Source organism: Venustampulla echinocandica (assembly GCF_003357145.1).
Source record: "Venustampulla echinocandica strain BP 5553 chromosome Unknown scaffold_1, whole genome shotgun sequence".
NCBI lineage: Eukaryota > Fungi > Ascomycota > Leotiomycetes > Helotiales > Pleuroascaceae > Venustampulla > Venustampulla echinocandica.
Genome location: NW_022474206.1, coordinates 2,442,586 through 2,468,676, shown reverse-complemented (window position 1 = coordinate 2,468,676; position 26,091 = coordinate 2,442,586). Strand labels below are relative to the sequence as shown.

The following is a 26,091-nucleotide window of genomic DNA, read 5'->3' as shown; positions in this document are numbered from 1 at the left end:
TAAAAGGAAGGACGAAGCAGGAAGGGAAATAACGAAAAGAAGTGGATGAACGAAAAAGAAAGGCAAAAGCGAGGAGTTAAGTCTAGGATTGAAGACAAAACACCCGAGTAAAACCTACATCTATGCTCCTAATTAATTTGGCAACTTTATCAAATATTTAAATTGAAAGGCGTTGTACTAGTGGATACAGTATTGAAGGGACGGGGGCTAGGTTGTCCATCTCCCTGGTCAATATTAAAATATTAGTGCTTGAAATTATATTCATATTCACAAGTCAACAGGGACAAACACATTTGAATCATGATGATGATGCATGCATTAAAAACGGTGATTTGTCTATTGACTGATTCTTATACAGTTGGTGACACGGAAGCGGCAGTTCCAACCTACCCCGGACGCTCCGAAGTGAAAAAGGACAAAAGATACCAAATAAGAAACACTTGATTGAAGGGTTCCAAGGCCCACACCAGAAATACTCCAAAGGTCAATAGAAGGCTGGGGATTATATTCCCTAACTATCCTATTGACCCACTCAAGAAGCGCACAGACAAACTCCGGCTTCCACGGACTCTTGGTTTTCCATTATGCTAACGATATGTACACGTTAAAAGAATTCGTTATTTTAAATGAGGGCAGCGCCGAAGAAGGAGCATGCGAGGATGATACCGCTAACGATCATGGGGCGGACGTCCATATCTCCCTGGAGGGAAGAAGCGCTGCTCTTGGCAGTGGAAGTGCCGGAAGAAACAGCGGTGACGGATCCAGAGCCAGGCTTAGCAGTGCCGGTGGAGGTTCCGCCAGCGTTCTGTGACCCTTTGCCCTCTAGACCAACAGGCTTTCCAGCACCGTTCTTCATCATCGCAGCAGCAGCTTCCGGAATAGCGGGGAGAGAGTCATCAGCAACATTCCAGGTTGATGACTTCGGGGGGCAGCTGGATGCTCCACCGGTAGCGTTGTATCCACCATCACCGGTTGGGTTCGAAGTTCCTGCGAATGCCTTCTGCAACATGGCAAAGTCGGGAAGATCGGTAACTTTGCCACCGGCGATGGTAACGAGACCGTATTTGCTTCCTTCCTCAGAGTACTCATAGACGAGACCACCAGAGTAGACGGCAGACATCTCCTTGCTGTAAAGGGACTTGACCTCCTCAAATTTACGGGTGTTGATGTTGCAACCGTATTCAGACAAGCTAAAACAACGCGTTAAGGGGGCTTCGGCAAATGGTATAAATTCGGAGCAGGAGACTTACAAGAGGGGAAGACCGTAGCCAGTGAAGTTCTTCACCTTCTGGTCCCAGCCAGAAGTAGTGAAGGAAGAAGGGTCGCACCATGAGTAATCGTTGAAAGCGAAGAAATCACTGCGCTCATCGTCGCTGCCGCAGTTCATGTAGCGAGCCATCTCCAGACGATTGGAATCGACATCAGCGGCCGAGTATCCGACGGGAATTTGACGATATCCACGGCTACCGAGGTATTGTCTCATGTCACGAGTGACGGCCTTCACGTAGGGTGCGGCAGGGGTGGTGGTATCGTCGTTGATGACCTCGTTACCGGAGAAGAAGGCCAATACATTGTCGTACTTGGCGAACGCATCGATGGTCGCGAAGATGTTTTGGAGGTAGACGCTGTTGTAGGAAGGGGAGGGGGTGGCTCGGTTGATGGAGTATAATGGCGTGTTGACATCAAGCACCAAGTAGATCCCAGCATCCACCAATTCCTGCATGCACTCGTCGTGGTTGGCGGTGTTGTCGACGGTATAGATACGGACGGTGTTGAGGCCTAGTGTCTTGAACTTGGCAATATCACGGGTGCAAGTGGTCTTGTCGGCCAAAGGGTCCACCAGCTTCGAAGATCCGCCCGGCTGCCAATCGACACCACGCATGTAGAATCGGTTGCTACCCTGGAAAAACGCTGTTTGGGGGGGACGATAGCGGTTAGCAACCAGCTCGATGCCACGCCAATGCTCTCCAGATGGGATATGTGTATCTTACCATTACCCTTCACTGTGATGGGAGTCAGGGAGGACGAAGAAGCGCGAGCCTCCAGTGGCTGGGTGGGAGTTGGGGTAGCGCAGACGGCGGCAGCAAAGGCTGCAATGGCGGTAAAGGTCTTCATTTTGTATTTGGATACGGGGAGGTGCTAGAGAGGATGTGATGTGATGAGAGGTGAGGTGGTGTTTTTGGGATCGATAATGGAGAACGAGGAGCTGTGAATGAGGAAGCTACAAGTAATAACGATTGCAAGCCGTCTCAAGAGAGTGAGAGAGCGACCGAAGAAGGGTTGGTAGGATTAGAATTTGGATATTAGAACGGCAGCAACAAACGAGTGATTGCGCCTATATGGGGACGAAAGAAGAGGGCGAGGAATGAGGAATGAAGGAATCGTCGGCGGCGGCGGGGGGAGCAGATATGAAGGAGGAAGAGAGAGGAGGACGGGGCACGAGAGGGAGGGCGATGGCGCAGTAGAAGAGGGAAACAGGAAATGGACGATCCGGGCCAAGCCACACGCTGGCGCTGGCGCTGGAGCTGGCACTGGCACTGACACCGACACTGACATTACGAGTATTATTGGCATATTATTGGCAGCCAGCCAGGGCAGCCATCAGAGAGCACTCGTACCTAGGGAGAGTACGAGCAGCCAGGTTCGGGGGTTCTGGCTGCTGGGTTCCAGGTTCCCAGCCAAGATGTGTCTCTGAGTGAGATGTGCAAGGGGAAACGGGGGAAACGGGGGAAAAGGGGGTCAAACAATAGGGGCAAAGGGGCAAAACAATATCGACACGCTCTCGTCATCGGCCGATTCAGCGGCGGACAAGTTTCGGCTGGGTTTCAATGCCTGGCGGTGGTCAGTCTGATTCTCTTGATCGGCATTGTCCTGCCCGCAATATATATATACGTATGTAACCTACTGTCGGTCCTAGGTCCATGTTCCTACGGATCGAATCAGGTAAAGTATTCACTATTCACCCGGTGTACAGTACGTTATACGGTACTTTGTATACGAAGTACTCTGTACTCTGTGCACATCTTTTGCTCGCTGGGTGCACTCCCGAGCAATGCTGTGGCCACAGAACCGCCAATCATTCATTTGCACCACAATAATGCCAATTCTTGGACCCAACTTGGCAGCCCGCCAGATACTGTACCTACAGTACAGGAGAGTCGACCATTTTGCTTGGAAAGGGACACTAAATGACACCGAATGTCACCGCTGATTTCTCCAACTGCAGGCCGATTGTTTCAATTGAATCCGGGCACCAAGACGGCATTTTCCCTTCCTTTCCTTTCCATAAGCCATCCATCCATCGAATAAGGTAAACCAATTTGACCAGCCAATTCGCATGCCACAATTGCAATTGTTACGAGGACAGAGAAGTTGGTTCCGAGAAACAGGAGCCCGACCCCGACAATAATAATCTCACTTGTGATTGCGAGCATCGAACGCCTAGCAATGGTCTCCGCAGCCAAGCGTGGCAGTGCTCCGAGAACCTCGCCCTCGCCTCTCGCCTCTAGCCTCTCACCTCGTTCATCTCATATGGTACTCAGACGGTACAGTCCCTCACATTGCCATTAACTAAACAACTCTCAACCGCCGAAACAAAACTGTGCCAACCGCGAGCGCTACCTACCGCCAACCGTTGGCTCTGATGACACCAAACACGCCGCTCTTGGCCATCCTGCCGTTGGGCCCGTATCTGGTCGAAATGTCGCTAGACTGGTGGCTGTATATTCCATAGCAACATTTAAGAGACGCTTCCTACTCGCGGTTTTGCGATGGTCCACTTCCGTAACCTCCACGTAGTGCACATACAGGAGCTTCCTATGGTGGTAGCACAGGTTCGAATATGTCGTGTGAAAAAATACTCGCCAGTGCGTGGTATGCCGCCCTTTTTTCGCTGGCTATGGCTTCGCGGAGGGCGGTCCCGAAGCTATGGAAGGAATTACTTCGAGTTTGCCAACCCTAACCGCTAGAGAGAGGCGACGTGAGCTTCGGATTTTGCGCTGAGGCAGTGTAATAGTCGAAGATGCGATATTGTTAGCTGCCAGAAATGCCTACATGCCTGGGCAGCCTTCATTATATACCTACCTACCTAAGTAGGTAGGTAAGGTAGCTTAGTTGACAACGTCGTAGTTAGCCAATATCAACAACCCACCATAAGGTAGGCTAAAGCGAGGGCGGTAGTAGCAATTGGTTGTTGAAAATATCGGTTTGATTGACTGATCTTCGTAAGTCTTTCGCTGCACTGGTACATACAACAACCAACAATACGGGCATGCTGTCCGAGTAGGGGATATCTGAGGCTCTGGTGACGATCGGCTCCCCCCTACACATTTGAAACACGCCAAATCGTACGCACATTGGGATCGTCCTCTAGAATCGGATGGTGGTTCTGCGTGCGGTGGTGAGGTGGGCTCTTCCTGTTCTTTGGGAAGGGGGAGGCGGATCCTTTGGGCGGAAAATGATGATAATTGGGTCCTACGCCTGCAACACGGGTCATCGAAGTTAATACCCGCGATGATATGGTTATCATATAGACCTTTCAACTCTGCCCTTCCAAAATGACTTGCAAAGTGCACTCTGCATGATTCATCCGCCTACGTTCTATCTATTGTGGTTGAACATAACTCGAAGCCACCCCCTTCTACCAAAGCCACCCCCTTCTACCAAAGCCTTTGCCCTCATCCAAGCATCGATTATACATAGGAATGTATGTATATATGCTACGCTAATAGTAACATAGCCCGGTCAACAAGGCGCGGCGACAAAAGCTAGCTCTAGCAGATCCTCGCCCAAAAAACGCCGCTCCCTACAATGCATGTGTTCCACCATACCCCAACCGCGACAGATCGAAGCCTATTCCATTCGTAACCGACATTTAATTCCGGCCATACCATACGCTGCTGGTAAATCGCCAGCCCGTGAGATACCTAAACAGCCTGTACATAGTTTGCCGGAACGCTCTTCGTAACTCCTCCCTTCTCGACCTCCGCCCATCCATCCCCCGGATCCTCCTTGATCAATACAAACCTCTCGCCCTCGGACATACTATGTTCTGCATCACTCTGAGCCGCATACTCATACAGCGCCTCAACATACTTAAGTTTCTTCGCTCCACGCTTCGGCGCCACGGCTGGGCCTTGTTTCTTACCCTGCATGCTGCCAGCTATGGAGGAGCCGGAGTTGGAGTAGATGGACGAGGGGCGAGGTGCTGGTGCCGGTGCCGGTGTGGCGAGTATTTCTAGATACGCAGTTGGGACGAGGCCGTCTTTGAAGCCGGCTTTGACTCTAGTCCATCCACCGTCTAGTGATGTGTTAGCATCTATGCTTGGAGGTAGGGGTGGGGGCATGAAATACCGTCTGGTTCTAGGATAGCCACTTCCTTCCCTTCTGAAACCGTAATTTCTCCTTCGCCATTCGCGTCGTAAGAATACAGCATCTTCGCTTTCTGCTCGCCCGATGAAGACCCATTGGGAGCACTGCCAGGTAACTCGCTGATATACGCAGTGGGAGGTGGAGCAATTACCCTGTTCTTTCTCAACGTGCTAGTTCCAGTATTGGTTGGCTTTAATGAATTAGGTCTGTCAGGTGGTGTCTCCTCCACTGGCGATCGTGGCCCGCTGGTTGAGACCGATCGATGTGCACTGGCGGCATATCCCGAACTCAAAGAATTCATGGTGTTCGAGCGGCTCATGGTAGGAAGTTCTGAGACGCTCCCTGAAGGTGTACTTGGTACCCGTAGGGAATTCGCAGCATCTTGACGCTCGTTCTTCAATTTCTTCTTCTCCTCCTTGCTCTGCTCTCCTGGACATTCGGCGGGCACTTTCATCTCACATTTGCTGTGACATGTGTATCCACAATCTCGACAGTCGAAGCCTTTGGCCGAGAGCCCCCATATGCGATCACCGCACAGGTCGCAATTTGTTGGTATTTTGAAGGTTTGCGACTTGAAGTTGTGGCTCTTTGCTCCCAGCGTGACGTCTCCGACAGCGGAGGTAATCGTAGATGTCTCGACTTCTGCTGTCAAGCGCCTGTGGTCCACTTCATGTAAATCTTCTTGGAGCGCAAAGATCGCTCGAACAACGTCAACTTCGTCTCGCTTATCTTTGCCTTCTCGGATTTGTTGCTTTACACGTTTTGTGCCTTCCACCTCCCTCCTTTTCTTATCAACTTCCCTCCGCAGCTCACCTAGCTGCGATTTTGACTTACTTAATACGTTCCTAAGGAAGACCTTCGCAGTTTCATCAACAACCATAGCATCGTCATCGTGCCACACAGGGCTAGGTTCAAAGACTTTGTTAGGCGGTTCTTGCCACTGCCCGGCGTTATGCCTGACAAACATCATAGAGTCTAATGGAGGTTGATTTCGGGGGATCTCTTGTGATAGGTGATTGACGTAGTCTAAGCTACGCTTCAGCATCCCAGTTTCCAGTTGCGCTGCCAGCGACCAAATCCCATTAAGCTTCGCTGTCCGTGACTCCGCGAGATCCTGAAGACTGTCGAGTAGGTCCGGCACATATTCATGGTAGTACCTCTCCTTCTGTTTATTGGTGACATTGATGGCGATTAAGTAGGTGTTCTTGACATTGTTCATCTCGAGTATCTGCTGCTGGTACGCATTCTGTGCTTTGGATTTCCCATAATCAAAGGACGACTCGGTCTTTTTACGCTTGTTCTCGACTTCCTGACAAGCTGCGTCGTATTTGCCCTTCATCTTCCGCAAATCGCCATATGTGGCATCCCGTTCCCTCTCCAGCTTCTCCGCGTATTCGACATGGCGCTTCCGAAGCTCTTCAAATCGTGTTGCAATAACCTTCAGAGGATCCGCTAGCTGTGATATGAGCTCCCCGCTATATCTGTCATGTTCCCCAGCTCGGGACTCGAGGGTTGTTAATTGAGTCGTCCAAGTCGTCAGGGAAGCACTGGAATTGCCGCGATTAGTACATGTTCGCAAGCGGTTGGTGAACAATACATACCTCTCCAATGACCCAGGAGTCATAGTAGGTGTCTCCCCGACACTTAGACTACTCGATTTCTTGGACTTCTTCTCGTAATACTTCTTAGCCAGCGCATTGAGCTTAGCACTGTATTCCTTCTCGATGACGCTCCTCTCCCGATAGAACTGCTCGATGTCACCAAGCCAGTTTATGCCATTTGCAACCCAGGCATTGGCTGGTTTGAAGCCATCCTAAACCCTAACTGTCAGCCAGATCATACATAGCACGGCACGATCAAGGCGAATGCGCTCACATACCTTCAGCTCAAGGCCGAAATTTGGAGCAATGTCCACATCTGCCATGATTGCGACCACAGCCACGTATTGTTCAAAAGAGGATATCAGAACCTCATCCTTGAATAATAAGTATTTGTTGTGTCCAGGAGCATACAGTACAAGTACGACCAGAACCCCACTACAGCACTCGTACTCTCGAGATGAGAGTTGGGGCTTAGGCTTGGGGCTTGGGGACTTTAGGGTGTTCGCGGGCCGATGTCCGCCCCTGTTACGGAGTCCTCGAGTGCTGCGTGCGTGCGCGCTGTCGTCCGTCCTACCGAACCCCCCAGGAAACGTGACCGCCCCGCCATCGCAGCCAAAGTTTTGGGGAGGTGAATGTGAGCTTGAAGTTGAAGCCGCTTGTTACCTTTGACAAGACCGAAACCAAGAGCACCACAACATCGATCTCACCAAGTATACCAATACCATCTGGTACTGACGCTCTCCATTTGGTCTGCTAGAACCTGCATGCACATCTTAAGTTGAGAGCTGACTTCGTTAGATCTTCAGCTTCCGCAGTTGGTTCATTCTGGTTGCTCTTCAAAAAAGATCGCCGACGCCTCTGAGATAGAGACCTACGAGATGTCTGACGCCCCAAAACCTGCGTCGCTCGCAGACCGCATCACTCAGCCAGCTGCCGCACCTACCACTAGCCCTGCGACCTGGGATGAGGAAGTTAGCTCTGCCGCGGACCCCGCTGCAGCTAAAGACGACAGTGCTACGGCCGATCAAGGGCAGGTTGATGGACAGGTTGAGCCTCTGGGCGGGTCTGGCCTTCATGAGGCAACAGAAGAAGTTGAAGTCAAGCTGAGTGACCTCCAAAGTGACACGGCAAATCCGCTGTACTCAGCGCAATCATTTGAGGAGTTGGGCATGTAAGCGTCTCTCCTTCACCTTCAGCTTCCGTTTTATGCGATGCTAACGAATTCCCTAGCAACGAACAAATCCTGAAGGGCATCTACTCGATGAACTTTAAGAAACCTTCGAAGATTCAGGAGAGAGCACTTCCTTTGCTACTCAGCGACCCTCCTCGGAACATGATAGCTCAGTCGCAATCCGGCACGGGGAAGACAGCGGCTTTCGTGATTACGATCCTTTCTCGCCTTGATTACTCTAAGCCTAATCAGCCACAAGCTTTATGTCTAGCTCCTAGTCGTGAGTTGGCGCGACAAATCGAGGGCGTAGTCAGAAGCATTGGTCAATTTGTCGATGGCCTCACCATTCAAGCCGCTGTTCCCGGTGCCGTGGAGAGAGGCGCCAGGCTCCAAGCCATGGTTGTGGTTGGCACTCCTGGCACAGTTATGGATTTGCTCAAGCGGAGACAATTCGATGCGTCGCAGATGAAGGTATTATGTCTGGATGAAGCCGATAATATGCTGGACCAGCAAGGCCTCGGTGATCAGTGTCTTCGCGTGAAACAGTTAGTTTCTTTCCATTTCCCTAAAGAAGAGAGGCTAATCATCATATAGGCTTATTCCTGGCCAAACACAAATTCTTCTATTCTCGGCGACTTTCCCGGACATGGTTATGCGATACGCTGAACAGTTCAGTCCAAATGCGAATCAAATCAAGTTAAAGCGAGACGAGCTCACAGTTTCGGGGATTAAGCAAATGTACATGGACTGCCCTTCTGACGATGGCAAATACGATATTCTTGCGAATCTATATGGCCTAATGACGATCGGATCTTCTATCATATTCGTAAAGGTATGGACTCTCGATATTGCTACATACTTTTACTAACGGATATTTAGAGGCGAGAGACCGCAGATAAAATTGCCGCTCGATTAATACAGGACGGCCATCAAGTCGTTGCTGTTCACGGTGCCTTCGAAGGGTCTGAGCGCGATAGTATTCTAGAGAGATTCCGACTAGGCCAGGCAAAGGTCCTTATCACAACCAATGTCCTTGCACGAGGTATCGATGTGCAGTCCGTTTCTATGGTCATTAACTACGATATCCCAATGAAGGGCCGGAGTGACAGCGAGCCGGATGCTGAGACTTACCTGCACCGTATTGGCCGGACCGGCAGATTTGGGCGTGTTGGTGTCAGTATCAGCTTTGTTTTTGACAGGAAGAGCTTTGTCGGCCTCCAGACCATCGCAGAGCACTACGGTATCGACCTCATCCGCCTGGATACCGACGACTGGGACAATACAGAGTCGGTTGTCAAGAATGTTATTAAATCGAGCCGAGCACCGATTAATATGACGAATAATTGAAAGCGGAATCTGGAATGTGGAATGGGTTGAAGTTTCAAGTGTCATTGATCTCGGAAGAATTTTTTGTGAAAAGCGGGCGTTGCATTGCTCAAGATGGATGGGTGATTTTAGGGAAGGTGGTTCTCCTCGACAGTTATGTGGGATGGATTCGACTACAGCAGTGACTCGCATTACATTGCAGGAAGGCTGACTTGGGGGTGGGGGTTGGGGGTAGGAATTATACCTTGGACTGTGCTGAACAGCCAGTTCGTTAGGCGTTCGTAGACCGAGGCTAAGACTTCCAATTTATACCAACGGAACAAGATCAGCGTGACTGTCTCTGAGTGCTGCTTGCGTCTCATGACCTGAAAGCGACGTATGGAGGACGACTCATGCTGTGGGCATCGTTGAAGCAACGCCATTCAGCCATTCACTAGGCCATTAACAATTACAAATCGTGGCTGCCGCTGTTGCCATTGCTGTTGTTGCTGCTGCTGCTATTGCTATTACTGCTCCTGCTGCTGTAATATATCTCGGCCCGTCCCACAGGGCAGTGCCCAGTCCCTGTCCGCGGGTTTCTCCAGCAGAAGCCGAACCCCATACCGCTGCAGGCTTCTCTTCTGCAAGCCCAGACAAACCGATGCATATATAAGTAGGCAAGTACTGCGCGAAGTATGTCACTGCGCCCTTCTTGCGGGGATTTTAACTCAATTTAGAAACCGAAGGCAGGTTGTGCTCTCTACCTTTTACGGAGTACCTAGGTAAGGTATGTAGAGATGCTGTTCACGTGACAGCCCCCCTTCGCCCTGTAGCCGCCAGAGTTGTTCGGCAGTAAGCGCCAACAACGACAACCAGTCAGCCTACATGAACCTGTATGCTTTAAATAGAGCAAAACACCATGTCAGCGCCTACATCTATGGAATCTGCGAAGTCGCCTAGGAAGCGATCCTATAGAGGCTTATTCTCCGGAAAAGCATGGCGCGATAACGGGTGAGCCTTCCATCTTTTCTGAGTCGGACGCGGCTTTGTAGCGCTGGAAATAGCCCCCGAGCTCTGATAATAGGTCCGCCCAGCGTCAACCTGCCAACATGGCTATCTAAGTATGATACCACGCCACCATCGCGGGGTTTGTATATGCCCTCCTTGTTAAGTAGGTAACCACCAGGTTGCCGCCAAACCTGTATCATCTTTCTCTCCTTGTCCCTACTCTATCTCCTTTGTATTTTTGCATATCAACAGGATTTTGTTGTATTTTGTTGGCCTAGAATGGGTTTCGAGTTCTAAAGATTTCATTTTCTTGGCATTTAACGATGTTTGGGACGCTGGCCGCCTCTGAGATCCTAATAAGTACTCTAAGGTTAGTTCGAACCCTCGTTGTGCCTTCTCTCCACGATCCGGGAAATGAGATATGGGCCTGAGGAGCAGACCGATGGGATGAAACAATTTCAGAACTTCGGGTCTTCAGCATCTGCACTTAGGACCATGCCCCCTATATTGTATCACTTGAAGGCCGCAGATGGCGTTTGAGCACTCGTTGGGATATACTGACGACCTCACCGAACAGCTCCTGTGAGGATGGCACGATGCTGGTCAGGCTTAATCCTCTCGGCATACACATTTATAACACTCGCCAACGCGGCTTCGACAAGTCTCTCTCAAGAGATTACGAATTTCGTTCCTAAGTGCGCCCAAGAATGCTTCATATCTTTCCTAGATTCGAATTTTCCTACAAGCATTTGTTCCTCGGCGCCTACATTAGAATGTCTTTGTTCCCATAACGGCTTATCAGAATTCACAGTGGGCGAGGGGGCGGTGCAATGCATAATCTCGGAGGGCAACATTGGTTTCTGCAAAGGAAGAGATGCATCGAGTGAGTAGCACTTCAACATCTGTCCACGGACCCTCTAACTATTTTAAGATTCGGTTGTCCTTGGGGCATATTCAATGTGCAACGGTCAAAACAATGCTTTGCCAAATACGCATGCCACCATAGTTGCCACACTGATTATACCGAGTTCGAGGCCTAGCATTGTACTCGTCCCACCTTCTGCAACAGCGGTGGCATCAGCAACGCCCATTTCTACGCTTATTACACCAATTCCGACAACAACGGCATTAACATCACCGAATTCCGGCCCTACTTCAGCAGCACTGCCTTCTGGTTTACCTTCGCCATCTACTGTCGCTCAACCTGTCCAGACCAACTCCCCGATCCCCCCTCCCACGTTGACAAAGCCCCAAATAGTCGGGATTACAGTTGCGTCTATTGGCGGAACCGCACTGATGTTGGGAGTAATCGCGTTATTTGCTTGTGTAAGAAGGAAAAGATTACAAAAGAATCGTGAGAGCGATGAATTCCCATTCCAATTGGAGCCGAAAGTTTATGCGAAATCTACCAAATCAAGCAGGTTCAGCCTAAGAAGACCGAAGAATTTCGGACCGGGAGGAACCTCTAATGGTATTGCAGCGAAGGTGGCGCCCCCAGTGCCCCCGCGGCTCGACACAACGAGCCCAAACATGTTTTCACGGAGAAGCATTCATCAGAATCATACGATTGGGTTAGCTATTTCACCCGAAGGTAATGCCCAAGTACGAAAGCAAAACAGGCCTTCATCGAGACTTCTCCCTCCTAAGCCGACTTTGAAGTTGCAAATGCCTCAGCAGGCAGCGGAATTTTCGTTTGCTCAAACCGGCCCTAAACCATCAGCGTTCAATAGGCCAAGTCCAACCGCTCAGTATGAAGTGGATTATGATGGTGCGGGTTATCAGGTACCTCCACCAGTTCCGACCCTAATAGGAGCAGGGTTATCATATCCAAAACCTGTTCTCAAACAAACAACTGTGGATAGGCAAAGCACGGCAACACAATTCGAAGAAGACGACGAAAATGTAGCCCTGAAGTCCTATGCACCAAACACGAGGGGGGGTTCATTTATCCAGCCCATTTCTAAGTTTTCGGTTTTAGGTAGACAAATCACGGCAGCTCAATTCGTGGAGGATGAAGAAGCCCGAAATTCAAACGCAGCTAAGCGCAAAACCGATCTGAGTAGAAAAAGCACGGCTACTCAGTTCGAGGAAGACGAAGAGATATCAGCAATTTCGAGCGCCCCTAGGAATGTTTGGACTCGTAGATCTACAGTTGAGGAATTGGATACTGCTATCGAGCTCTGGCAAAAATTTAGCCCTATTGATCCCGCGGCCGGCCCACCAGCATTCGTCATGAATGCGAGCAACAAAAATCCTTCCCAGCAAAGACAGTTACACAGCAGCAACTCTAGACCCGCAGAACTAGAAGGGAGTCCTGTAACTCCCGTTTCTCTTGTGAGAGGGATTGGGAGCTTTTCACAACCCCGCCGACCAAACGATTACCCGCGTCTAAAGCAACCGGCTCCAGAATTAGGAGCGTTTCCGAAACCACCACAGCATCCACCGAAACTCCAGATTCCTGCTTCGACTACTCGCCCTATCACTGCCACTTCATCTGTCTATTCCACCCGCACTTCCTCTCTCCCAGCAAGCCCAGCGAAAAGTAATCCTCCAAACGCAACAGTCCCCGCCATCCCAAAAATCTGCAAGCAAGAAGGACCCTACGACGCACCCGAAACGGTGAACCGAAAAACCTCAGAGAGTAAAAGCCCAGGATTGTCACCCAATGGGCCACGGACCGCCGAATTATCACCAGTGTTGGAATCCCCTTCCAGTGGACGGAGCCCCGTCAGCTACCCCAAGATCCCCAAACCAGGTCGGTTGTCTGCAGCCGAGATTAGGATGGTTCCTCCTCCCCCACAGCCAAAATTTAGTATGGCTGCCGAAAAGCCCTGGATACAAGCCGAGATAGCTGCACAACGGGAGAGACAGTCACGGCAAGAGAGCCCGCAGCAGCAATATTCTTACCAGACTTTCCAATCCCCAAGGCTCAATACCTCTTTTCAATCGGATTCCCAAAGATCTGCAGTGGATAAATACTATATCCCATCCCCACTATCTCCTGCCTCGCCTCGCGACCTCTCATCTCTCCCCTCCCAATCCCAACGCACCTCACAAGGCAGCAAACAATTCCAAGCCTCGCTCAGCCTCGCACAAAAGCCTGGATTATCTTCCCAAGTGCAAAGCCGCCCACCACGCACAAGTCCCAGCCTTCAACAGGGACCAAACCGCCCACAACTGACCACAAATCCTAGTATAGCATTCCGCCGTTCCTCCTCTGGACTCTCCCAGATCTCAGAATTAAGTTCCGAGTCCAAACCATCGTCCATATCATCCGGGCAATCCCATCTGGCGCAGCGTCGTCGAGGGGAACAAAAGGCCGCCGCTCTCGTTCTGCCCTCGCAGTCGGAGCAGAAGCTGCAACAAAAGAAGAAATGGATGGTGCTTAAGGAGGAGGATGTGGATAAGGCGAAATCTGATAAGTGGAGACCGATGCTTGCACAACAACATGTTGAGCAGGTGGAGCCTTTTGAGTTACCTGGTACCCCCGGGTGGGTACCGAGACTTACACCTACGAGGAGAGGAGAGGAGTTGTTTCTGAGTGTGGGGTGATTCACATCCTCTGAGATGTATGTCTGGGTATGTGCATGATACATGATTTACGATTGGTTTTCTTTTCTTGTATAACATAGATTTTCCTTTGAAATACCCCGGTTATCTATGTACCTTACAAACGAATCAGGTGTTTGGAGAATGGTGTCGGCATAATCGCAAGCATTTCTTGTAGTAATTATTATAATTATATTCCTAACCTATTAGATTCTCTTATAGCAAGAAAGTGTTTTTATTATAATATCTTATCAGAAGTTTACTTTAGGACTCCCAGTCATACAAGTGTAGAGAGCGCTTGTAGTTGTCATAATAGTTAACACGATGATAGGTACCTACCTAGGCTGTAAGGATGCAGAAGATGCCACGGTGGGCTGATATACGGAGCTCTATACTATAATGCAGCCCCTACCTTGAGATTATATCGACAAGTTACGAGATAGGCACCCTACCGACATAGCAACGATCTAGAGATAATTTTGTAACCCTAACTAATGATAGCCATCTTAATTCAACAAAATATTAGTTTAAGATTATCTCTATACAGACGTATTTATTTTTAAAATCGGAACTAGTATACATCCACACTTATTACAGAGGTAGAATATTTTAATTATATAATACGCTTAGGATGATGCAACAGCCATTCTTCAAACCACCGGTCTGTTCGCAAGGTATGTATGTATTGTTTGGTCACTATGGAGTTCACTCGGTAAAGAAGGCATAGGAGGGACTTATTCTTGGTATAGAAACGGCGTCTTGCTTCGAGTTTGGATATCCTATTTGGCTTAATCATTTGTTCAGTCCCTTATGGTGAAGGGATAATTTGTCGGCGCCTTGGAGGGTGGGGAGGACTTTATCTTCATGCGATGACTTCTTAGGATATTTACTAAAGCTAGGCATTAATATTGCATACGTAGAAATAGGGGTTATCTCTCTGCAAAAGAAGGCAGCCTTTCTTTTTCTTGGTTGCCTTGTGATAGTAAGGGCATTTTAGCCTTGTAGCGGAATATGCTGAGCTTCGGTTCTCAATAAATATACAAAGTGCCATGCGGTTAGGAGCTGATATAGAGAATGGGATGACCGACACATGGTTAATATGGGCATATTCAGCATAAATGACACTTATTTGCAACTCCGATTTATGTTTTGCCTTACTTCAGTATACTGTGGGTTTCAAATTTAGGGATCAGTCCGCTGTATAACTACTATTTTCACACGTGAAGTACATCTATTCCTTGCCTTGCACTCATACCATATACCAACATGTTGAGCTTGCTTCGAGGTGTACTTTTAATTGTATTATTGGATAGAGTCAAAGAAGTCGTGGTTATGGTTGTAGATGGGACTCCGGCGATGGTCCAAAAATTCCGAGGGTCACGATACGTGAGTATAGAGTAGACAATAAGTATGCTCATAAATCATGCAAATGAAGTTCTAATATTGGAGTGTACAATACAGCTCCTGGCTAGAGTTTTCCTATTGCATTGGCTTCCGTCTGACCTGGGAGAATTGGAGCCTGGCTGCGCACTGGTGAAACAGGTCATCAACCCCTGACGAAGGATTTCCCTCGCGAGCCAACACAGCCCACCCAGTAAACAAGGGAAAAAATAACAGACCCGCGACGGCTGGATGGATGGGCGGACGGAACTGGGTGGAACAGGATGTAACCTGCCGTATGAGGAAAACAGCCAATCCTGGGCTCGGCTCTTCCTAAGTTCGGTCAATAATAAGCCTTCGACTTCCCTTTTCCCTCTTCATGTCGAAACATGTTTTTCTATCCGTCCGTCCACAGAATTCCTTCTGCCCCATTGCTCTTCTTCGGATTGCCGCGGCTGGTTTAGCACAGGGTGTGGCCCGATCTCGGAGTGAAGAAGAGCATTGGAGACATCTATACGCCTGTTTAACAGAGAAAACTGGACATTTGACACCATCAACACGCCTTATACTATACATGCACTGTGCTCCATGGCGAGGCCAACATGAACTGAAATGAACGCTGACAGGGTGTCATCTAGGAGAAGAAACAGAGGCACATAGAAAACCTATACAAACAAGCTTTCACGGCCTAGCTACGCTTTCTCTAATCGAATGTCAGTTCGATTGTTGAAACGAACAGAGTATTGTTGATGTTGCCTGCCTATCATGGAAGGAAAGGTACTATGACTGGGTAGTGCGTATGCTCGGGGCAAGCGCCGTGTTCCACCAGCGACTGGTATCTTCACGGAACCTCCAGGCGAGTTCTGGACCTGTCAGTTGAACTGGGTTATCAGATTTGGGACGTATATTCACTAGATTCATCATATCACGGCACAGAGTTGGCTGGAAGAGGAGACGGCCGCGACGCCTAAGATAACTCTGCTGGAATTTTCTCAAGTTAGGTGGTTTAAATGAAATGGGCTTTGCAGATGAGAAAATAGGGCTGAGGGGACTTCGTTGGCCTGCTCTTTGTTCTTCATAGGGCTGAATAGAACAGTCTTGCCGTTTTGGAAAGTATGGCTAATACATGAAAAGTCAAACGAATCATTCAAGGAAGTCGAGTGACTAGGCGAATCATAGATGGTGAGATTTGAATCTCTGCTGTAGCTCAGCTGAGAAGGTGATTGCAACTATTTCTTGGGTCCCTGCTTGCCATTGTGCTTGTCTTTGCTTTGAAGTTGGGAATCGCATGTGGGGGTTGCAATTTCTAGGACTGCGGTGGTCAGGGGAAGAACACCCGTGTGCAATATGGTGACATTGGTCTGCATGCTGGTATTCTCCAGTTTGAGAAATGCCTTGATAGTTGGGTCTTGGACTTGGACTGGCCGGGCGATACGAGTCAGTTTGGTGACGCCTGGGGCTAGGGGCAGTCGATTGGTGCCCACTGGCTTGTTTTGGAAACTCTCAATCTGGGGAAGTGACCCTAGAGCGGCGCAAAGCTACGCTTCTCTGATAAGGTTGCGATTATCTTGGCGGTGGACAACTTGCCCGGAAGGACAGAGTTCCCTAGAAGTCCTGTACCCATGAGAGCTGCTAGAGTGTGAGTCGCAATCTAGAGGATCCTGCAGGCTTGTTGAGTTGTCGTACTCATACTGTGGCATGAATTGACCATTGTTTTGTATATTGGAGACCCATTTATTCACCCTGCTCCTGCTGTGTCCGATCTCGTTCTGGAAGGGGGTCCATCCTGGCGGCGTGGACTTGAGTTTGTTTTGAGCAAGGTCAGTTGTGGTTGTTAGTGTCCCTATCCCAGGACGGTAATATGGATACCTTGGAGACATCAACAGCTTGCCGTTTGCCCTTTTCCCTTTTATTAAGGTTGGATCTTGACTTTGATGTACTCTGTCTTTGATATTTTGACGTTGATTGATGATTGCAGCAACGACGGCGATGGAGTATGAAGGTCCTTGGGACGGGCCGGGCCGGGCTTGTCCGCTGCGACAGCGGTGGGTCACCTGACTGGATTCGGGAGATGTTCGGTACTCGAGTAGCGTCAGATCCAAAACTCTCCGACAACCCGACAATCCGATCGACAACTTCCTCACTGCAACCACACACGTATTACTCTGGACAACTGAGTGGCGTTCTCGATATCAATGCCTTATTCCTGTTTTCGCCCGGCGGCGACCGATAAGCAGTCATGGACCAAGCCAACAGACACGACGGTTAGGCTCCCGTACGACTCGTACGGCTCGTACTCGAGCATGCGAGGATGAGTTGTGTTGCATATTGCTCTACATGCATGAAGAATGACTTGCCTTCAGCCTTACGGAATACGTCGATCTCGGAAACAGGCCAATTAGTAGGAGTGCCTCGTTGCTCTCAGTAGCCTTGACAGAGCCTGCTGAGAGGTTGAAAGCTGCGACTGGTTTCTTGCATATTACCCTTCCTCATGGAATGGCCCCCACTCAGGCTTTAGGAACATCAAGTGGTCTCAATAACTCCTCCGCCCCATCAAAGTTGCCCTAAGGCCGCTACGGCTGGGGGCCTACAGTGTGGCCTAGCTAAGGATGCCTATCTGAAGCTCTTTTTGTCAATCCAGCTGCGCCCTCCTACCATCTGCCCCATATTCGTTTAATGCCTTACCGTCCACCTACTTCGTATCACCCTTTCGCGCACATAACCAATTTTAAGTATGGCGGTCATCGAAACCAAGCCATAGTTGCATGCAGGTTGAAGCCTGGCGCTTCTTGATGAGGTTTCGGTTTCGCGTTTGCGTTCACAGGAAGACTTTCCACGGCTTCTTGGAAATGACTTGAGACATCAGCAGTGGCTCTGCTTGTAGCGCTGCATGTGCACATCCTGTGGGATTTCGCAAAGGGCCACCCGGCAGGCTAGAAATATCTTCGCAGCTTAGTTCCTCCGGCAAAGGAGTTCTCCAAGTCCATCCGCTGCTGACTGCAGGTGAGAAACGAAGCCCAGGCTACGTGCCACATGGCCGAAGTTTGCCATCGAATAAGGATTGGTCCCCACTGGGCTTCCTGGTATGTATGCTGCTCACCCAGCTGAAACTGTTCACTGGTGACCGATCCTGAGGTTTTGAAGTCACTAACTGTATCGCTTTTGCTCTTCCCCTTATATTATCTGGAAACCGTGGAGGTCATGGCTGTCAATCATACTCTGGAACTGCTGTCGATATCAACCGCAGTCGTGATGAATCCTACATGTGCAGCAACACTGGATGCTTTGTAGGTATAGTAGCATTACTACTTATTGTAGGATCTATTCGTGGTGGGTGCAATGTCTTCCTGTTTCTCCAAAGTACCTGAGAGCCTCAAGGCAAGCACAATGTCAGAGATAAATGTCGGCCTTTCTTTTCACTGCCTCGAAGACACTTCGTGATGTTACCACAATTTCTGAATCCTATCAAGGGTCTTTGACAAATGATTCGCCACAAAAATACTACCCCAGCGAAATTTATATGAAATTGGCTGTGGCAGCTTCCTATAATGTCCATTGCTATAGGACATTATTGTTCTGTCCGTCGACGTCATTTGCCCGCCTACAATACCTGCAGTCTGCCACCAAATGTGAGTTGACTTCATCCACTCACAGAACGATGAATGACTCCTATGTCCCCCGTGACTAAATGCCTTGCCAGGCTGGAAGTCCATTTGCTCCTTTCAACTACAGGGCTACTTTTTGCCTTGCGGCGCAGGTGTTATGAGCGGATAGTATATTCGTGCCGGCCGCTTGATATAAAAGATAGCATTAACTCTAAGAAATGTCTTAGAATAACGCCGACAACATGATGAGAATAGCGGTTGCAGGGTCCGGCGGACTAGCACGAATCTTCGCCCAATATCTCGATCAGACCGTTCATACATTCATCATTCTCTCTAGACAAGTAAGTCCCTCATTGAACGGACTGTTTTATAGTTACCGACCATCTGACTCCTTACCAAGCCCCGACCAGCACTTGTTGAACTGGGCTACCAGGTTGCTGTTGTTGACTATGATAGCCAAGCCGACCTCCGTTATACCCTTAGAGGCGTTGATATGGTTATCTCAACGGTCTCCGGGGGCCCACAAATCAGCCTTATTGATGCAGCTGCTCAATCAGGAGTCCGCAGATTTGTTCCGGCGGAATTTGAAGGGCCTCCGGGTCGTCGCGGCCAAAACGATCCTCTTGATCGTGGAAGCCGGGCTACTATTGCTCGTCTTCGAGAATGGTCCCATAACCCTCGACACCAAATGCGATTTACCATCTTTACTTGTGGCATATTTTACGAAAGGTTCGCTCGGGGTGGCTTGGCGGCCTACGACATCGGCTCATCAACCAGCATTCAAAATCAAGGTTCTTACTTGATGGACGTGGGTGCTGGAACGGCCGAAGTGGTGGAATATAACTCATCGGGCCAACCCATTTATATATGTTTAACTTCGGTATATGATCTGGCAAGATTCGTCGTTGCGGCCATTGATATAGGGCCACACACTTGGCCGCCGGAATATAGATTACAGGGAGACCGAAGGTCTGTAACTCAGATTTTAGAATGGGGTGCAGCTGTTAGAGGAGGTAAGTTTACATGTGCCCATTATTCAATTTATGGATGGAAATGCTGAGCCTCGAAGTTGAAATGCTTTTAACAGATATCATCGAGCCTGGGAATTTGGGAGCACATCTGGAGCACGCTACTTACTACCAAGATTGGGCCAAGGCTGCCCGAGTCCAGGAGCTCATGGCCACAGAACAAAGGAGATATGACTTTGCACAGCCAACCCTAAATCCTCTTGTGAACATTGTGCCGGTGCCATTTTGGGACTGGCTGTCAAATCATTGGGGAACTTAGAGGACTCGGATCAATAGTGACTTGGGCCACTGGACGGGCACAGCATGTCCTGTCCGCTCCGTATCACCGGGTTGGGCCGAAGGATTGCCAATCTCTTGTATTGGGTTAAGGAAAGACTTCCTTACTCTTTTTTCTCAGATTATCTGATTTCATTCCAGCTACTTGTGTTGGCGATTGTTCCAGATTCTCATATTTCACTTCGACTTTCTGTATTAGTTTTCTTTGTTTGCAAAACAATATCATATTGTTATTTTGGCTTTCTGTATTGGTATTCAACGATGGTCTACGCACAGCTTTAGATAGTCTAGCAGGATCGCTCCTCAAATAGAGCAGCTTACACACTGATTATATTATCCCAATGGGTGATTTTTACCTAGTTACAAATTTAGCACTTCCTTTATTTTCATATCACGACCTATTCCTAAATCATAGTGTATGAATTTCAGTGATATCTCTTGTTGCGTTTCGCTATTAACTTGATGATTTCTTTTAACTCTATCATTTAACCATATCCCTACTGCTTGTGTTACCCAGATACACTTCTTGCTCATTTCCGTTCATGTTTCGTTTCGTTGATTCCTTTTTGCGCCAAGATTCCATTGTATAACGGAGCTGTCGTCCGACTTCCAACCAGAAGGCATTGGCTTATATGGAAGGTTCTGTCAAGGAAATTCTCCTTGGTTGTACATGATGGTTGACATACATAATACAACTCAGAAGTGGTTTATCTACAACAAATTCCCACAGGACTGTACATACCAAGTCTGTAATAGAGGAACAGCCTGAGAGTTCACCATATCTGGTCTTTGACACACGGGCTTCCACATCTAGACTCAACAATAATGTTTGTTGCACGTCGATCGGATCATCCATTTTCCACTGAGCCGTCCTACGTCTCAAAACAGTATAGGCCTTGCCATACCCAATGGCCAAGACATCATCGAGCCCTTTTGCACAAGTTTGATGCAGGAAAAGTAAGAGAGAAGAGTTCTGTTGCACATCGAACGGATCATCCATTTTCCACACAAGTCTAGGCATCCATATAAAGAAGCGGCTTGCTTGTACATACTAGTAGATACGTTATTTAATTTCCAGATAAGGATTGATGCAGCTAGAGGAAGGTACAGGATTATAATGCATATCGAACGAGTTATCTAATTCTTCATACCTGGTTAATCCACCTAGACTACCTAGGCAAGGTAAGATTCCTTGTACAATGAGAACATAATCTGGCGTTTTAAAATATTCATACCTCAAGGTAAGTATAAATCTGTTGCACCGCGTATAAATGATTGGATCTGATCTGATGTTTTGAGGAAACCATCATGCAGATCAACATCTCTACCTAGCTACTAAGCTAATCTGTATCAACCATGGGATACAGAAAGAATTGGCATGTGAAAAGAATGAGCTGCCCATCTGGAAGCTTTGTGCAACATGGTATGTGCAACCAGCCATTCCAAATCACACAGTCTGAGTGCACAGCCATCCGCTTCTTTCTACTCATTACTATAAGCAGGCATTGTTACATGCTACGTATATTCCAAATAACGAGCATTATTTTTCAATTAGATGATTATCGAAGGCACATTACAGGTGTGACAATCACAAGATTAAATTAGAGTGCATCCCACGTGATGCACATTCTCATTGGACCCAATATGATCGAACAGGCAGGAGAGGTAAGCCGTTCTGGGGATTGCAGAGGCCACGTTACATTATTGGTAGCATATAGGTAGGCGTCTCCGTATGTTCCGCTCTAAACGATCGCAACTTAAGTGAACTCTATAAAGTACGAAGTATACCTCCAATGTTCTCATAAGGTTGGCTATTAAGTCACGTGGAACGCCTCGTGATATCTGTATTTACACTCCAACCAGGCACGTACCTCGTAGCAATTAATAAATCCATATACGATTCGTACTAGCTGCTCTAGGCAGCCACTGAATCTTCATCTAATTTCTAAAAACAGCTTCACCCTAGCCATTCTACCCGAACCTGTCCCAAGACAATACCATAATGCCCGTCACAAGACCTAGACCCGAGATATTCCATATCAATATCTGATTTATTATTGTTATTCGATGTCAGAGGCGAGGCCGTACACGGTCAAACCGCACGTCGGTGTTTCCGAAATGTGGAAAACTTTCTCACTGCGGTCTTGTAGGCTAATATCAGCAGCTCCCTCGGATACGGCAATTAACAAACTGTCCTTACTCGGAACCCCTCTCTTACATTTCCTTGATGCTTACTCTACTCAATAAGTAAATGCAATTCATTTGAACTCACCAAGCCTCACGCAAAGCCGCTTCAATTAACCAATCGATGAAATCCAAGCGCGGCACCCAAGCTCCGTGGAACCTCGCAGGCCGAAGGCCCGCAGCTATTGGCTAGAAGTTCTATTCCGTAGAACATATACAAATGATCACAATGGCGGCGTTATTTTTGGAGTCAGGGCGTCAGCGACGCGAAAAGCGAAATGAATTATATTGCATATATGAAGTACGTAGCCAGGAACGTGGCGTGTCCATGTTCTAGCCTTACTAGATTGTTTGGGCCAGATGACCTTGGCCTGCAGGCCAAAACTTGGGGAAGAGGATCTAGGCAGGCATAGATGGCTCCCGGCGGATAGTGCAGTGTTTAAAATACCTTCCTTCCGAAGGTTGGTAACTCCACCATTGCTCGGGACGAGATGGTACCTGGCATGCCGGATAGTGGCGATGGAGGGGTTGATAAATCGACGGAGATTCTGCCGCGGCAGCTAAGTAGCTCCCATTGCTCGTTCCTGCGGACGTTTCTTTTACTTCGTTCTTCCGTGGTAAGTAAAAAAAGTTTCTGTCGATATGATGAAGCTCCAATACTTCTCCTGTCTGCTTCTTCTTGGTTTCGCGGGCGCGGCCTCGATCCAACAGGGTGGAGGAAGCCCCTGTGCCCAGGTGAGCCAGGCTTCTCGAGTTGCTGCAGCTGCAAACAGTAAGCATTTCGGCCAAAGATGTTGTGGTTTTAGAATCTAACACTTTGAATAGCTACTCCGACAGTTGCTGCAAAGTTGGCATACGATTGCCTAACATCAACTCCATTAGATGCATCGGCAGCAACAGCTCTTATGAAATCTCTGCTTCCTTATGTTGAATGGCAAACAGGTGAAGAACTGCGCAAAATAATGAAAGGATCAGGAAATTAACGGTTGTAGATATATCGTATCTCAAAAGACCCCCCAAAGGGTATCAAGTGCCAGGAATCGATATCTGGAGAAGTCTCGATGACATTTCGAGTAACATCAAGCGGGGGAGATACTCGAATGAGCATGTGTTTCTAACAGACCTGTTTAGCACTTTTAATCGAGTGCATGATGGACATTTTCGTTTTCTTCCAGATTTACTCAGTAAGGCCGTCCAATTTCGAAGACCCGTTCAGTTGGTGTCTGTCAGTAGGGATGGCCTTGAAGTGCCGAAAGTTTATATAAAAGGTTAGGCGGCTATCTCACCATGCCTCAGACGATGTTCTAATCATTCATTAGAGGATATGGCCAATTTCACCAAAAATAGACCGACGAGGGTATCTCCTGTAAGGAGGATCAATGGCGAAGATGCCGAAGACTTCCTACAGAAGCTGTCCCTAAATGGATTTTTGCAGAACCCAGATGCATTGTACAACAACTTGTTCTACGAACTGGCCCTGGACGCCCAGTTCACCAGCTCGCCATACACGGGTTATTTTGCTGGGTCTGGACGAGCTGGCAATATTTATCCAGGACCCGAAACGAAGATACAATTTGAAAATGGAACAACGAAAACATACCAAAACTATGCGCGGGTCATTGGAGACTTCAACGGAGTCACTGACGGACCATCTATGTACAGGAAATTCTGTACAGGGCCAAGCTCAGCCCCTGTCGATGACGCCGACTTCCCTACTAAGAGAGACACCGGAAAACCAACAGGATATCCGGAACCGCAATCCATCAGTTCCGACAAGCAGGTTGCAGGGTACTTCTTGGATGGTGACCCGGACTATGAGGACGTCGCAGTCCTTAGCATGCTTTCTTTCGAGCCTAAATTCCCAGCGGAATTCCAAATCGTCATTCAAAATTTCATCTCGGATGCCAAAGCTGCGGGTAAAACAAAGATGATCATCGATTTATCAGGTAATGGCGGAGGTATTATTTTGAATGGATACGATGCCTTCCGTCAGTTCTTCCCCCATATCGTCCAGGACGGTTTCACCCGCTTTCGGGAACACGACGCTTTCGATATTATGAGCAGACAGATTTCAAACTTCACCTCTGGTTTCAAAATGGAGACAGCAAGTACTAATGAAGTGATCGCATCCCAGTCCGTCTTGGATTATCGTTCCGACTTGAATCTGACGAATCAAAGATTTCAAAGTTATGAGGATAAGTTTACACCACAAAACTATAATGGGGATAAATTCACGAGTATTCTGAGGTGGAATCTGAGTGATCCGCTTTTGACAACGAGCTATCAATGGGGCCTGGGAATGACAATTACGGGCTATGGAGACCGGCAAAACTTTGAACAGCCCTTTGCCGCGAAAGATATCATCATAGTATGACAGTTAAATGTGTCTGAATGTTTAGACTACTAAGCTAATTTGGATGTAGGTATATGATGGTTCCTGCGCATCGACTTGCACAATATTCAGCGAGTTTATGAGCCGCCAAGGTGGCGTAAAATCAATTGCGATGGGAGGCTTACCAAATAGAAGGCCTATACAAGCTATTGGGGGCACCAAAGGGACCAATAACTATCCCTTTAGCTACATCTTAGCGCTTGCGGACATTGCCCTCGAAACTGCAACCCCGCAGGAAAGAGCAAAATGGACAAGTGTGGCTGCGTTGAACAGCCTCCCATTGAATAGGAGCACAGACACTTCAATAAATGTGAGGGATAATATTTTGAAGGACAATCTGAAGGATGGAACCCCTGCTCAGTTCTTGTATGAAGAAGCAGATTGTAGGCTATTTTATGAGCCAGAGATGCTTAAAGATGTAGGAGCTATTTGGAAGAAGGCAGCAGCGGCGGCGTGGGGTGATGCTAAATGTGTTGCCGGCAGGCTCCCCCATCAACGCGAGGCGCGTCATCATAGGAGGAGGAAGTCAGAAGATATGAAAACGAGGGCCAGATCCGAGCAGTCTGAGGCAAGTAGGCCGGTATGGAAGGGCCCAGAGTCAATTCCAAAAGGCCCGAGAAATCCATTCTTCGGGAAAAAGGTCCCAGTATAATTCCAGAGATACATAAAACGGACAGCATGATATTTTAATGAGAACAAGTAAAAGGCTAAACATCAGGACATAATCAATTGCATAGAACAGTGAATGCCATGTAGTCGGAGCTACTTCCCTTATATAGGTACCTATGTACATGCTTTGTCTAAGTGGAGTAGCTAAGGCCTCGGTGGGACTGGGTGCCTTTTCTTCGTTTTTGTCGCCCGAGGTCGCCTGGTGCTTTCTGGAGTCATAGATCTAGAAGGTTTCAATTAATTCGTATGAAGGGAAGTAGCCGCATTTTGGTCAACAGGTTGCGGGTCCAACAGTCCAAAAACACATGAATCCTCCTTGTGGCGCGACCAAATATAAGGAACGCGAGAGTTCAAAAGTAAACAATTACTCGGTACAGTAGAGTACTGCCAAGAATGGCTGTTTGGGGGTACATCACGTGGTTTAGCGCCAACGCGCCAACGTAAACAATTGCTTCACGGGTCGTCCAATCCGGGCAAATACAGGGAATTGAAGACGACAACCCAGCACCTCTGCTTCGAACCCACCGGAATGCTCAGCTCGAGCATCTCGAGC

At 48.3% G+C, this 26,091-nt stretch overlaps 6 protein-coding genes across 6 annotated transcripts; 4 read left to right on the top strand and 2 right to left on the bottom strand.

Moving 5' to 3' along the window:
* Positions 1-622: 622 nt before the first annotated feature.
* BP5553_03335 (1,3-beta-glucanosyltransferase) lies at positions 623-2,115 on the bottom strand (the record flags this gene model as incomplete). Its single annotated transcript, XM_032011958.1, has 3 exons — positions 623-1,190; positions 1,251-1,911; positions 1,992-2,115. 3 exons carry the CDS (start codon positions 2,113-2,115, stop codon positions 623-625), a joined length of 1,353 nt encoding a protein of 450 aa, XP_031871651.1.
* A 2,810-nt stretch (positions 2,116-4,925) lies between these two features.
* On the bottom strand, positions 4,926-7,294 carry BP5553_03334 (Cysteine-rich; the record flags this gene model as incomplete). The annotated part of the gene is made up of 4 exons (XM_032011957.1): positions 4,926-5,299; positions 5,353-6,917; positions 6,972-7,183; positions 7,250-7,294. The coding sequence occupies 4 exons, from the start codon at positions 7,292-7,294 to the stop codon at positions 4,926-4,928; spliced, it is 2,196 nt and encodes a 731-aa protein (XP_031871650.1).
* A 555-nt stretch (positions 7,295-7,849) lies between these two features.
* Positions 7,850-9,489, top strand: BP5553_03333 (putative ATP-dependent RNA helicase dbp5; the record flags this gene model as incomplete). The annotated part of the gene is made up of 4 exons (XM_032011956.1): positions 7,850-8,142; positions 8,202-8,687; positions 8,737-8,974; positions 9,022-9,489. The coding sequence occupies 4 exons, from the start codon at positions 7,850-7,852 to the stop codon at positions 9,487-9,489; spliced, it is 1,485 nt and encodes a 494-aa protein (XP_031871649.1).
* Positions 9,490-11,043: 1,554 nt separating this feature from the next.
* BP5553_03332 (uncharacterized protein) lies at positions 11,044-14,007 on the top strand (the record flags this gene model as incomplete). The annotated part of the gene is made up of 2 exons (XM_032011955.1): positions 11,044-11,338; positions 11,387-14,007. The coding sequence occupies 2 exons, from the start codon at positions 11,044-11,046 to the stop codon at positions 14,005-14,007; spliced, it is 2,916 nt and encodes a 971-aa protein (XP_031871648.1).
* A 5,224-nt stretch (positions 14,008-19,231) lies between these two features.
* Positions 19,232-20,276, top strand: BP5553_03331 (Uncharacterized protein; the record flags this gene model as incomplete). The annotated part of the gene is made up of 3 exons (XM_032011954.1): positions 19,232-19,330; positions 19,390-20,002; positions 20,059-20,276. The coding sequence occupies 3 exons, from the start codon at positions 19,232-19,234 to the stop codon at positions 20,274-20,276; spliced, it is 930 nt and encodes a 309-aa protein (XP_031871647.1).
* Positions 20,277-23,119: 2,843 nt separating this feature from the next.
* Positions 23,120-25,521, top strand: BP5553_03330 (ClpP; the record flags this gene model as incomplete). Its single annotated transcript, XM_032011953.1, has 5 exons — positions 23,120-23,249; positions 23,303-23,419; positions 23,470-23,745; positions 23,797-24,845; positions 24,901-25,521. The coding sequence occupies 5 exons, from the start codon at positions 23,120-23,122 to the stop codon at positions 25,519-25,521; spliced, it is 2,193 nt and encodes a 730-aa protein (XP_031871646.1).
* Between the last annotated feature and the right edge of the window lie 570 nt (positions 25,522-26,091).